At 46.1% G+C, this 13,350-nt stretch overlaps 1 protein-coding gene across 3 annotated transcripts in view; it reads right to left on the reverse strand.

Moving 5' to 3' along the window:
* Nrf1 (nuclear respiratory factor 1) overlaps nucleotides 1-13,350 on the reverse strand; it is a 112,834-nt gene that overhangs the window by 18,244 nt on the left and 81,240 nt on the right. For 2 of the 3 annotated variants that reach the window (XM_028866186.2, XM_037203685.1), the window contains one exon: nucleotides 9,326-9,450. In XM_028866186.2, coding sequence (XP_028722019.1) covers nucleotides 9,326-9,450 — 125 coding nt within the window. Of the gene's footprint in view, nucleotides 1-5,682; nucleotides 6,206-9,325; nucleotides 9,451-13,350 lie in introns of those variants that run through there. The other variant, XM_037203684.1, reaches the window with a different exon arrangement.

Genomic DNA, 13,350 nt, shown 5'->3' on the forward strand with positions numbered 1-13,350 from the left:
AGGGACACTGTGCCAAAGGCACTGCTGCTTCTTCCGAAGGGGTCCACAGCACACCACCCTGCAGGGACACCGTGCCAAAGGCACTGCTGCTTTCTTCCGAAGGGGTCCACAGCACACCACCCTGCAGGGCTAGACTCCAGTGCCAGGAAGGCCGGGGCCCCTGAAGACACAAACTCAGTCGTGACTGTGGACAGCTGTTATGTGCATAGGATGAGGACGGTCCAGGCACTAGAAAAAGAGTGACAAAAACGTCTCTGCTGCCCCTTAATCAGGACCACTATCACACCTCCCTGAATGGGAGAGAGCGGGGAGTTAGGAACACTACCTTCAATCGAGAGCTATTCCGGAAGGTACTTTGGACTTCAGAGTAATTTAGAAGAGAGGAAGGAGCGGCTTCTGGAGTGAAGACTCACTACCACCCAGCTCCTTTCTTCTCTGTGTTTTAGGTGCAATCTAGGATTGATCCTGTAGCAAAGCTACTTTCAGACTCAGGACCCCCCAGGCTTCCCACATTTGGTTTTGGGTACCACTACAAATTCCTTAGGGCACCCGGCTCCAAGGACCTATAACTACGAAGAAGAACTCGACTACTGTGGACTCTAAGCGGAAGTGTGCAAGTGGCTGTGCCATGAATAAGCAGGCTGGGAAGTGGGACCAGGTGTCCCCACTGCCTCCTGTCTCAGGCTTTCCTACTCAGGACTCTGCTGTTAACAGTCTGTGGATTTCTGAAGTCACGTGGGTGCCTTCCTTTTTCCCTTAAACAAACAAACAAACAGCAAAGCCATAATGTCTATGAGCTGGGAAGGTCACCAGGAAACACAGCTCACGAGGTTTGTATGGTCCTCCCCTGTGTGGAAGGGACAAAACCTGCTAGGAGATCATGGCATTTTTGCCATGTCTGGCAACACGTTATCCAAGAGAAAGCTTCTCCAGTGACAGTCATTTATAACAGAGGGACAGTCTACTCTAGTGGCCACCAGGTACATGTTCTTATTGAATTTAATTATGAATAAATTATGATAAAAATTCAGTATCTCAGCCACAAGTGACTGTTTACCACTTCAAATATGATCATCACTGTAACTGTAACTTAATTTTTAGTTATCATTTACTTTGATGTAAATGGCCACACATAAAAATTGCAACCACATTGGATAGCACAGTTTTCACTTTTTTTTTTTAAGACAAAGTTTTGCCGGGGAGTGGTGGCGCCTTTAATCCCAGCACTTGGGAGGCAGAGGCAGACAGATCTCTGTGAGTTCGAGGCCAGCCTGGTCTCCAAAGCGAGTTCCAGGAAAGGTGCAAAGCTACACATCACCTGGCAAGTAACTTTAAAAACTGTGCTATCACCGGGTGGTGGTGGCGCATTCCTTTGATCCCAGCATTCAGGAGGCAGAGTCAGCAGATCTCTGTGAGTTTGAGGCCAGCCTGGGCTACAGAGTGAGTTACAGGACAGCCAGGGCTACACAGTGAAACCCTGTCTCAAAAACCAGAAAAGACACTTGCTATGCTGCTCCAGGTGGCCCCAAATTCCTGGGCTCATGTGACCCCCCGGGCTCTGCAGTAGCTGGGAATGGAGGCACACGCTGCTGCTCCTGACTGGGTCAGAGCAGTTTTAGGTGTTAGTGCTCCTATTATGTACTTAATTGCCTCTGCTAAGGTTTACTGGACTCTTACTTCTCAGACTAGGATTCCTGACAATGGCAGTTTAATAGGATGAGTAACGAAGACCACGATTTCATTTGTTTTCTACCTTCCTTCCTTCCCAGGATGGGGAGGCTGCCAAGAGGAAGTGAAGGGGTTAAGGCACACTAGGCAGTGGAAAGAAGGCAGGCTGGAGTTCTGTCTCCACTTAGCAGCTCCTGACCACAGCAAATCTGAGATTTGGCCGCCTCTGCACAGGACTGGTGAGCCCTGCCCCAGCCCCTTGCTAGCGACAGTAGTACTTGGTCACCTGCAAGACCACGGTGGTGGCAGGAACAGTGAGAAAAGAAACATGAAGCTTCTGAACAGTTATGTTCGGTGCTTGGCGGCAGCCAAAGGTCAAGCGAAACACAGTGGTTCCGTCCACAGCAGGAGGCCTGCCAGCACGCCTCCTCTTCATCTCACAGAGAGTTAGCTGACTCCAAAGGGTTTCCTGTGTGTCAGGAAAGCTGCTTTCCTGGCAGGCTGTGGAGGACACAGTGGCATTACTGTGCTCCGCTACTGCACCACATGACTGGGTTCCCAGAGCAGCAACCAGCTGAGGGCTCATCCTCAGGTCTGTTCAGGTACAGCGCTTCTCTCTCATAAAGAGATCTCTGTCATATGTATGGGTGGCCTGGATTCCACAGTGGAAGTGGCTGCATTAGGAATCAGTCTACACTGGCTTTCTCCTGCAGAACAGGCAGTGTCTCCGCTTGGTCTGACTGACCATCCATCCTAATGCCTTCATTTTTTTCTAGACACCACAAAGAGTCGGTGGAGAAGAGGCCATTTACCTTCTAGAAGCCCACAGCAACCACAGTGGGGGCCTTGAAGGGACGGCTGTAGCTTGTAAATACTAGGCTTAAAACACAAGCAAGAAACAGTTGCTCAGGGACTGCTTTAAGCCCTGGTGGCATTGCGTTTGTCATGTTTGGCTAAGGTACAAAGGGTATCGTATAAAATATAATTACATTTTTTTTCTTTGAGATAGGGTCTCTCTGTTTAATCCTGTCTTGGAATTTGTTATGTACAAGAGCTAGGCTGGCCTCCACCTCACAGGTTCTCCGCCTCTGCAGTCCTGAGTGCTGGGATTAAAGGTGTGTGCCACTGTGTCAGGCTAAACTGAATTTTTTATTATGTGCACACATGAATGCCAGAGGACAACTTAGGGTGCCCACTATTTCTTCCACAGGGGTCAGGGGATGGGACTCAGGTCATCGGGATGGCACAGGAAGTGCTTTTACTCCCTGAGACATCTCGCTAGTCCCAGATGTATTCCATTGAAATTTCTTTATTAACTCTCAACACCAAGTCAGAAAGCAGTTAGTGCACAGGGCACAGCACACCAGCAACCTCCTGACACACAGTGACCGACGCATTTCCTGTTAGCACACTTCCATCGCCGCTGGCTTTGTGCGCACGTCAGCACAGTAATGGGCAGCACAGGAGGGAGAATGAGAGTTTTATGGGTTATCAGAATAAGGACTTGTGTTTTGTTTCTTAAAGAGCTAGAAAACCAAGGACATGGTAAGAATAGTGGATGATGGTGACAGTGACAAAAAAATGAAAAATCACCCTTCATGAAGGATGAAGTCACTGAGATCTGCAGAGGGACAGTGCCACTTGAGGAGGGCAAAGGGTATCCTAATTATTGTAAACTCTGTCCTGGAGAATAGCAGCCTTACTACGACAGTGACAGAACCCAAAGTAATGGCTCCTTGCCTTGTATTGTACTGCCCTCCATCAAGGACACCGAGAGGACTGACCATCTCCAGTCGTCTTATGTGAGCATCTGTCTTAAAGATGGAAAGGCATGACCTGCACTAACGAGTACTGTGAACTCTGTACAGCTTGACCTACTATGTAAAACGTGGAGATACATACCGTCCCACTTACAATGTATTACGTACCCTGCACTATGTTAAGCCCTAAATGGGCATCATCTGTTCAGTGTTGACTGCCATATGCACGAAGACCAACCATGATCTCAACTGTGCAGCTACGGCTTAGGGAGGTTAAGCTGTGGCCTACCATCATCTTAGTGATGCGGCGTCTGCACTTAGCTCACAGGCCCACCCACCACCCTCGACCACACCAGATCCTCCCAGTTCAACAGCCCTCGGTAGCGCTCCTCCCACTCACTGAGGAACCACAGCCCGGCACAAGCAAAGCATATGCTCGCTCTCCTACCGAACTGCATCCCTAGCGCCCCCGCGGCCCCCCTGCCCCCCACTATCACCTTCTGTATGTAACAGAGGTTCTCAATCTCAATCTGTGTGCATGTACCTAAGAGAAAGAGATCTAATTACCATGTGATTAGAGCTATGGATCCCAGAAAGAAACAGTTTACCTCACATCAAAGGTGCGCTAATGCTCTTATAATACACACCAAGGAGTTTTTAACAGGAAGTAAAGACATGCACATGATCCTTTGCCTTCAGCTGAACTCATTTGCTTACAGGCAGGCTGTAGAGCCTTCTTGTATCACTTGAATTGGAATGCACTTTTCATTTTCTCCTGTGAGGATGTCACCCCAGAGTCCTGCTCCTTTCTCAGAACCTCAAGCTCGTTAAGAAAAATGACCAGTTTTTCTTTTCTCTCCTTCCCTTCCAGTCCTAGGTCTTGTACATGTCACGCAATCTCTCTACCACTGAACCCATATTCTCTAGCCCTAAAGATCAAACCTTAGAGAAGCATTTTAATACAGTTGAGATCAAGCTAAAGTGGGGATTTTAGAAGTAAGGAGGACACAGGGCATGGTGGTACATGCCTTAATATCTGTGAGTTTGAAGCCAGCCTGGTCTACATGGTGAGTTCCAGGTTAGCCAGGGCTCTGTAGAGAGACCCTGCCTTAAAACAAAACAAACAAGAGTAAAGAGGTCAGTGAAAACCAGGAATGAGAAGCCGCGAGGCCGTGCTGAGTGAGGAGAAGACAGCAGTCAGGGACACAGGTCTGTAGTACAGCAGCACTGTGGAGAGCCTTCAGGGAGAGCTGAAGCCGGGGGCGCTGCCAGGGCCAGCCATGGAAAGCAGGCTCTGTGGGCCGAAGGTGAGCAAGGGCAGCTGCCTTCTGTAAATGAACTGTGAAGGCCTTGCCAAAGGCTGGCAGCCTTGATGTTTCAACAGTCCTCCAGCCCACTGCCCTTCCTCAGGGCGTGAGGGAGGACTGAGAGCCGAGGTCTTAGCCAGGACAACACAGGTAGTGGTGATGCTAAGAGGTCTGCAGGAATCAAGTAGAAATAAAGACTACTTTCTCCAGGTGAACTTCAAAGCCAACGTAAAGCTTACTCTCTAGAATTTTGACTACATATGTACGCACACATATGACAGAGAACGTTATTAGGACACAGACAAAACAGCCACACATGTTTAAAGGACATGAAATATACAAATGCACCAGAGTAGATAAAACATGTAGGGCTTTACTCGTGCCTGTAATCCCAGCAGTTCAGGCGATGATGTGAGAGAGCCACCTGAGTTTGAGGCCAGCCTGGACTACATAATAAGCCCATCTCAAATACAAAAATGATGAAAAAGGCAACATCTATTACTAATATAAAAAAGCAATTTAAATAAGACAAAACTTATTACTGTCCCAAAGTAGGGAAAAACTATAATTATGCTAATTTTCAGTGCAAGGCACAGGAGCAGGTGGTCAACCCCAGGGTGGGAGAATAAGCAAGCATGGGCAATGTAACACCAACTAACTAACTAGCTAGCTGACTAGCTAACTAACTAACTAACTAACTAACTAACAGTGTGTAGAATTTTTGTAAAAAGATAAACTACTATTTCATTGTAAAAAAGACTATTAATAAGCTAAATTATCAATAATAGGAGGCTGACTAATTATGGACATTATGATGAAATATTATCAAGCATAATAAAATGACCTTCTGAAAGATGATTTAATGACATGAAAATGGTTAAGATACTTTAAAATGAGTTACAAAATAATACTGACAATACAATCCTATTTAGCTTGAAAACATTTTTTTTTTGAGAAACATAAAGAAAAGGCCAGATTTAAAAAACAAACTTCAAACATCAACATTCTATTGGGTGGAATTATCAATAATTTTATAATCAAGGCAAAACCAAAAATATCGAAACACTCCCCAAAACAAACAAACAAACAAACCAAACCAAAGGACACAACAAACTCCATCTTTCTTTTTCCTTCTGCATCACTAGGAAGAGTGAGGTCAGCTAATTTAGAAAACGTTGAGACGTTCGTCAGCTCTAGGAAGAAGCAAGGGTACCTAGCACCTCCAGTCATCTGTTCTGCTTGGCCTCATCTTGTGTTAGGAAGGAAAGATAGCCATATGAATCTGTGGTAATATTTCTGACATAAAAGCAGGGGTTGCTGAGGTGGCCAGGAGCCAACAGCATTCCTTCCCTTATTTCTGCTGTAGAATAGGAAGGAGGAGGAAAGGTCTATAAACACCTCCCGCCCAGGAGTGCCTGGGTCCGCTGGTCCTGGAGGCCATGAGTCCTGGGAGCACAGGGGATCCGGGGCCTAGCAGAGAAGAGGATGGAGAGGGAAGGGAAATGAGCAGGCTAATGCGCACAGCCTCTTAGACCATAACAGAATCAATCAACACCAGGGCTCCGACTTCTTGTCATGTTGGAATGGAGGTGATGCCCAGAAAAAAAGGATATGGCTGCAGGGCATATGGGTAGAGAGTGCATTTATCAGGTCTGTCTTGATGACCCAGAACTTTATCTCTGCTGTGCATAGGTCATGATCTTCAACACGGTCTTAGAAGACACCAGTGTATGTTCTTAGTACTTTATCCTACCACCTAGTGGTTACTTGACTCCATCAAATTCTGTGGCCATCATCCTCCATCCCTGCTAGTTCTGCCCCACAAACTGCTCTTCAGGCTTTATGCCATATCCAAATCGCTCTAAGAAGAACCAGCTTTTATTTGGATTGCTCTTTAGACTTTTATGGAATCTGTGATGTCCTCCCCAAGCAGTGTCCATTTTCAAGTCAGTTCTAGTCTTACAAGCAGGACTCTATTCTGCCATCATTAACCTTCCTGGTAATAATAATAAACTCTTCCTGATTTTAAAACAGACATCTTGTTGGCATACTGGCAGATGCTTTCAGTTTAACAATACACAAGTGACAAGGACCACAAGGACACACTCAGAAAGAATGCAGACAGTCCTTGCTGGTCTGGCCAGCTACCATTAGCTGGATAAGGGGGCACCCAATTCTAATCCAGAGTAAACCATATAGCACTCTAGGTGAGAGTGAACATAGAGGAAATGTCAGAACAATCTGGATCATCTCCCTTATTATATTCGTTGTTTGGATTCCCAAGAGCAGAGAAAAACGATTGGCTTTCGCCTGAAATCACTGAGATGAGGCACAAGGCACTGGTCTAGTTGACAAAGAGAACCTACAGTGAGAAAGTGGCAAGTCCCGAGTCAGAAGTCCCCAGCTTGGCAAGCACTGGCCTGCTTGGGAGACTAAAAGCTTTCTTACTTACTTATTCATTCATTCATTGATTTATTTACTTATTTATTTATTTATCTACTTACTTACTTACTTATTTAAGCTTATTTTTGAGACAGGGTTTCTCTGTGTAGCCCTGGCTGTCCTCAAACTCACAGAGATCTGCCTACCTCTGCCTCCCAAATGCTGGGATTAAAGGTGTGCGCTACCACTGCCTGGCCATTTTTTTTTTAAAAAATTTTTAAAACTTTATTTTTGAGATTATTCTTACCATATTGCCCAGAATGTCTCTAACTCATGGGAACAAGTGACCCTCCATTCTCAGACTTCTGAGAAGTAGGACTACAGGTATGTGTCACTGTGCATGGCTCTTAGGGTGTAGACCACAAATGTTCTCTTCTCAAGAGTACAGCAACAACATACCAACTACTAGAAAAGAGGTAACTTCCAGCACTGGGTAGAAGAGAATGTGATTCAATGTATCATATGGCCCATCGAGTCTATTTGGCTGGATACCCAGAGCATGCTTAGACTTCTTTATAAGTCTGTCCTGAAAAGGTGAGGTGGGAGGAACTGGGACCCTAAAGCAGTCAGTTCTCTCCCAGACATATCAAGTCTATTAGAATGGGGAACAAGATCTTCTCTGAGACCCACACAGTATGCACTTCAGCAGCCTCACCCAGTGACAGATAGCTCTTGTACTTCAGGACAATGCTGTGTGGATAGATAGCCTACCTTCCCCTCTGAGTAGATGAGGACTCATGTGAGGAAGAGAAAAGGTAAACAGGTAGGGTCCTAGCCACAAAGGGAGCTTTCCCTAAATCTCCCCCGCCCCCACGTGATCCACTGCGTCCTGAATACACAGGTGTGAGATGTCCTTTGTCCTGCAAATCTGGCTAAAACCAACCCCTCCATTCAGGTTAGTGGAAGGAGGCCCCCAGCTGGGGCTGCAGCCCGTCATTTGGGAAAATGACTCTCAGGAGTGCTACTAGCTCTGTCCTCCCTACATTCCTCTCCCCAGGAGAGCAGAATGCCCTCTCCTCCTGCGAAGGAGGACGCAGCACTGTCTTCCTCAGACTTCCCCCACCAGCAGGGCATTGGGCTCATGGGCTGACCATGAAAACAAACAGTGCTAGGACCCCCGCCCCCCCCCGCCCCCCAGCATCTCACTCCATAGCTCTGACTGTCCTTGAACTCACAGAGATCTGCTCGCCTCTGCCTCCCCAGCGCTGGGATTAAAAGAGCACCACTGCTGCCCAGCTGAAATTTCTCTTTCAGGCATTTGATGCCACTAAGGAACTTTCTGCCTAAATAAAAAGATGTTATCTATCTCTAAGTTCCTGCCAGGACTTTTAAATGACAATTTCTCCATACCACAGATACTGGATTTGTCCTGCTTAATTAAAGAAACAATCATACACAGTCTCACAGATAAAGCTGGCCCTCCTCTTTGACTCAGAATTCTGAGGCACTTCCCTGGGGAGCCCAGGTCTTGGCCACTGACTCCCAGAGCCTGCTCAAGTGGATCCAAGGGCTGTGCTAGAGCTGTAAGTTTTTGCCACCATTATTCTGTGAACCTTATCCCTTTTGTTTATTCGGGATAGTCACCAGTATCCAGGAGGTCAAGGAGCTGGGAAAGAAGGGCAGGGCAGTGGCATGTTACTGACTAAATCCAGATGTCCTTGGTAAGGCCACATACATAACAAGAAGCAGGACCCACAGGACCAACCAGAAAAGTGCCTTCATCACAGCCTGCTGTGTAACCTGGGGCAGATGACATGGTGGTGCCTTTCTAGATGGAGTCAGCACCCCCCTCCCCATGGGAGTCCCTGCTGCAGTAAAGATCAAAGATCCACCCTACCCGGCAGGACAGTAAAGAAAGGAAACACCCCACAGTAATTCTAAAGTCTGTCTCAGCAAGTCTCATTTAGCAAAACAGCTAATTTTTAAAAACTAGTCCAATTAGGTAGCCATTATAGAGGCATTTTCTTTAAGGATCGTATTAATGAGTGGAATCAGAGGCCCCTAGATTTTCCTAGGCATCAATTGCCAACCTATGAAGAAAACTCAAACCAAGCTCAGCCTCTTCCTAAAGAGTTTGTTGCCAGCTCTATCAGGAAGGTTTAAGTGGAAACAGGGAATAAGTTCAATAAAATATTCATGACCTCTTACCATTAGCATCTTGGACTCCAGTAAGTGCTCCGACGGCTGCTGCGGTTTCCCCAGACAGGACTATCTGTCCCCCGCCTTGTAAGGTGGCTTCAGCCAGTGTGGCGACAGCATGGGCGGCAGCTTCACTGTGGGTACAGGGACAGGACAGGGGATATGCAAGATGAGTGAAGGCACACCACTATCCTTCCTGGGCTCCCTGGGCTCGCATGCTGGACACCAGGGCCGAATGGGTAAGAGCCAAGAGTACTTTTCAATGACAGATTTCTAAAGCTACTGTGAAATTCTCTTTAAAACGAGGACAGAGGTGGTCATTGTCAGTCTTCCCGATGGATACCAACAGAGAGCCTGCAGACCAAAGTGGAAGCTCTCGTCCAGTCACACAAACCCATTTGGGTTGTCAATCAAAGGGCTGCTTTTTCTCTTGATGGAAACATAAGACAGACCATCAGAAACTGTCCTTTTAAGCCAAAGACGGATGATAGATAATCTGAGGAGTCAGCAACCTGGACTTGCTATCTGATCAATATTAAATAATAACAACATAGTTTATATGCACACTTTTCAAATACAAAGCAATGGCTGACTACTAACTTGAAAAATTCAGCTCTTCTTTTTGCTTCACTTACATGCAGACAGCACTAAAAATGGAGTCTTAGTATTTAAAATCATTACCAAAAGACCAAAGTTCCTGCCTCTTAAGTTCAAGGAAATCATAAACTCCCTTGCCTACAAAGCCAACACTGCATAGAGCTAAGACATCGGATTAAAGGGAGCACATGGTTATAGCCGTTTGGGTCCCATTCTTTTCCCCCTAATTTTCCTTTCCTATCTGCTTTTACTATATAAATAACCATACATTTTTCTTGACTATGCAATGTTATACATTATAAGATATACTATTATTTTGTTAATGTGCCAGTAAGAAAGATGTTAAGACTAAAATTTGTCACCTAAATTTCAGTGGTTTTTAAAAACAAAATAGCTCACAGAAATTTCAGAATCCCTTCTATAAAGATGGAGATTATTAGCTGACAATCTGGGATCCCTGAGGGAGTTATCAAAATTGAGCACTCGGGGTCTGAGTGGGTAAGGAAGTTTGCTGTGTAAGCGCAAGGACCTGCATTTGAACCCAGCACCCCTATGAAAATGCTGGCATGGCTGTGTGTCTTGTAACCCAGTCAGTTGAGGCAGACAGCAGCATCAATGGGGCACCAAATTCAGTGACAGACCCTCCCTGTCTCAGAGTGATAGAGCAGGACATCCAACACTCTCCTCTAGCCTCTATGTGCACACAGGTAACTGCAGTCCCAGAGAAACATGTACGTACACCACACACACACACACACACACACACACACACACACACACACACACACAAAATGTTTTAAATACGTGGACACTGGCCAGCAAGATGGCGCAATAGGCAAAAGCATTTGTCCCCCAAGTTTGACCCCCAGAACCCAATGGTGAAAACAGAGAACCAACTCCTACAAACCCGTCTCTGATCTCCATGTGTGTACTGTGGTTCATGCAAACATACATATACAGATACAACAAATAAAATGCCTGAGCGAGCACACAGTAGAGAAGGTATTGCATTTAGCTTAGCAGAGGAGGGCAAAGGTTCCATCTTCAAAGAAGCTAACAGATGCAGTTCTGCTCTGACGCTGCAGGCTTTGCACCAATAAAGCAGTTTTCTTGCAATCCCAGGCTCCAGTGGGGACTGCTGAGGGAATAGGACTGGCTGGTGTAGACATGTCACCGAGGAGGGCAAAGCAATGCACACCCCATTAAATACCCTTTTTATCTAAGAAACTCAACAGGGAAGGCGATGGGCACAGTAACTGCCTAGGGAAGAAAGACAGACAGACCCAACAGACAGAAAAGTCTTATCCAACAGAAGAGTCTCCCCTCTGAACTAATCGGCCTTACTTTTAAGGTGTTTTTATTTTTTTCCTGATATAAAATACATACGGGAACCTTGCAAAATCTAAACTCTCAGAAATACCATCTAACACACATTAAATAAATAAGCAAAATCACCCTGAAGCTCTGTTGTTTTTGCAGAGCTGGAGACCAAAGCCGAGGCACACCAGGCCACTCCTCAGAAGGGACGGCTGTAGCAGGTGCCATTTAGAAGAGGAGAAAACAGGTTTATTCTTGAGAACAAAGGAGATCCTTTACTAAAGCCTGGGGTAGTTGGAGTAAGGGAAGTCATACCTGGGGCCTATAATCCCAGTTATCCAGCAGGCTGACCAGGAATACCCAAATTGTAGACTACAGAGTAAGTTCAAGGCCAGCCCTGGCATCTTTGTGACACCTCATCACAAAATTAAAACTTAAAAAAAAGTACTGAGGAGATATGTATGTGCCCAGCAAGTGTGGGGTCATAGGTTTAATTCTCAATGTTGAGGGGAAATCATTAACTTAGGAACTGGAGGGACGGCTCAGGAGTTTAGAGCACCAGCTGCTCTAGTGGAGGACTCAGGTTGGATTCCCAGCACCCATGTGGTAGCTCGTAACTACCTGTCAGTCCAGTTCCAGGGGATCTGAAGCTCTCTTCTGACTTCTAATGGGACCAGCATGCATGTGGCATACATACACACATGCAGGCAAAATACTTATACACACAAAATAAAACTTAATTTTTTTAATTGCTTAAATGTATACAGGGATTAAAATGTTCCTAAGCTACCACTTTGTAAATTTTACTCAAAATTCATTTTCAAACCAGAACTACAAAAGAATGGTTCCCATCAGTGTGTGTGTTGGCCGGAGGTCCACCTTGTTTTTTGAGGCAGGGTCTCTCAGTAGCATGGAGTTCACCCATGAGGTTAGGCTGGCTGGCCAGCAAGGCCTCATACTCTGTGGCTGGGGTATGGGGACCAAACTCAGGTCTGTGACCCCCGCCCCAACAACAGGAAAAAATATCTTACTAACTAAGCTATCTCCAAGACCCCACCCCATCACCACCACCACCCTCATACACAGGGTTTCTCTGTGTAGCTTTGGAGCCTGCCCTGGAACTTGTTCCGTAGATCAGGCAGGCCTCGAACTCATGGAGATCCTCCTGACTCTGCCTCCTGAGTGTTGGGATTAAAGGCGTGCACCACCACCGCCTGGCCCCCAACCTTTTATTTGGACATATCCAATTTTAATATACAGAAAAGAGCACAGTCCTTACCTACTGTAGGTAAGGACATTTTGATTTACATTATCCATCCCATCTTATTAGACCAATGCCAATCTAAATACTAACGCAACATTATATTTTAAAAACGTCTCTAATATTTTCAGCTTGAAGAAGAGTATAAGAATGTACTGAAACATCATGCTACTCCCTAAATAAGTGCATTTGTGTATTAGTTAAAAATAAAGAGTGAACCTTATTTCAAAATATGGTTTACTTTTTTCCCTTGCTTCTACCTGTCCCTTGTTTTCTTTGTGTTTGCTGCTGTTTGTTTGAGATAGGGCTTGACTAAGGAGCCCTGGCGGCTGACCTGGAACTGCTAGCCCGTCTCCTGCGGCTGCCTCCGGAGTGCTGGCGTCAGGACACACGCACATTTATAAAATACCACAATACCATGCTATCTTACTTCTTTTTAAAGCAGTCTCCACAGTTAAAGAAGGACACATTCTAAGTTCCCTGAAAAGAAGCAACCCAAGCTCCAGTCTCCACACCATGCCAGGTGGAGGCACCGAGCTCAGCAGACACAAATCCCACCCTGACAACACAGGCCGAGGACGCGGCAGGCTCTTTCTTCTAAGGTGAGTACAGGCCCCGTCCACAACCCACCACGCAGCTCTATGAGGGGCTGCACGGGGGACTTGAGCAGTCTCTTTGCAGGGCAGTCCGCTTAGAGGGACCGTGAGGACAGAAGAGCTTAGCTAGTGAAGCGAAGCAGCAGCAGCCATCCATCATCAGAAATGATGGCATCACTATCACTTCCTTCCCTGCTGCTTGTGCTAGGTTGGAAAGCTAGTTTTTTGTTTGTTGGGGTGTGTGTGTGTGTGTGATGCTCTAT

This window comes from Peromyscus leucopus, chromosome 3 (assembly GCF_004664715.2).
Source record: "Peromyscus leucopus breed LL Stock chromosome 3, UCI_PerLeu_2.1, whole genome shotgun sequence".
Classification (NCBI taxonomy): Eukaryota; Metazoa; Chordata; class Mammalia; order Rodentia; family Cricetidae; genus Peromyscus; species Peromyscus leucopus.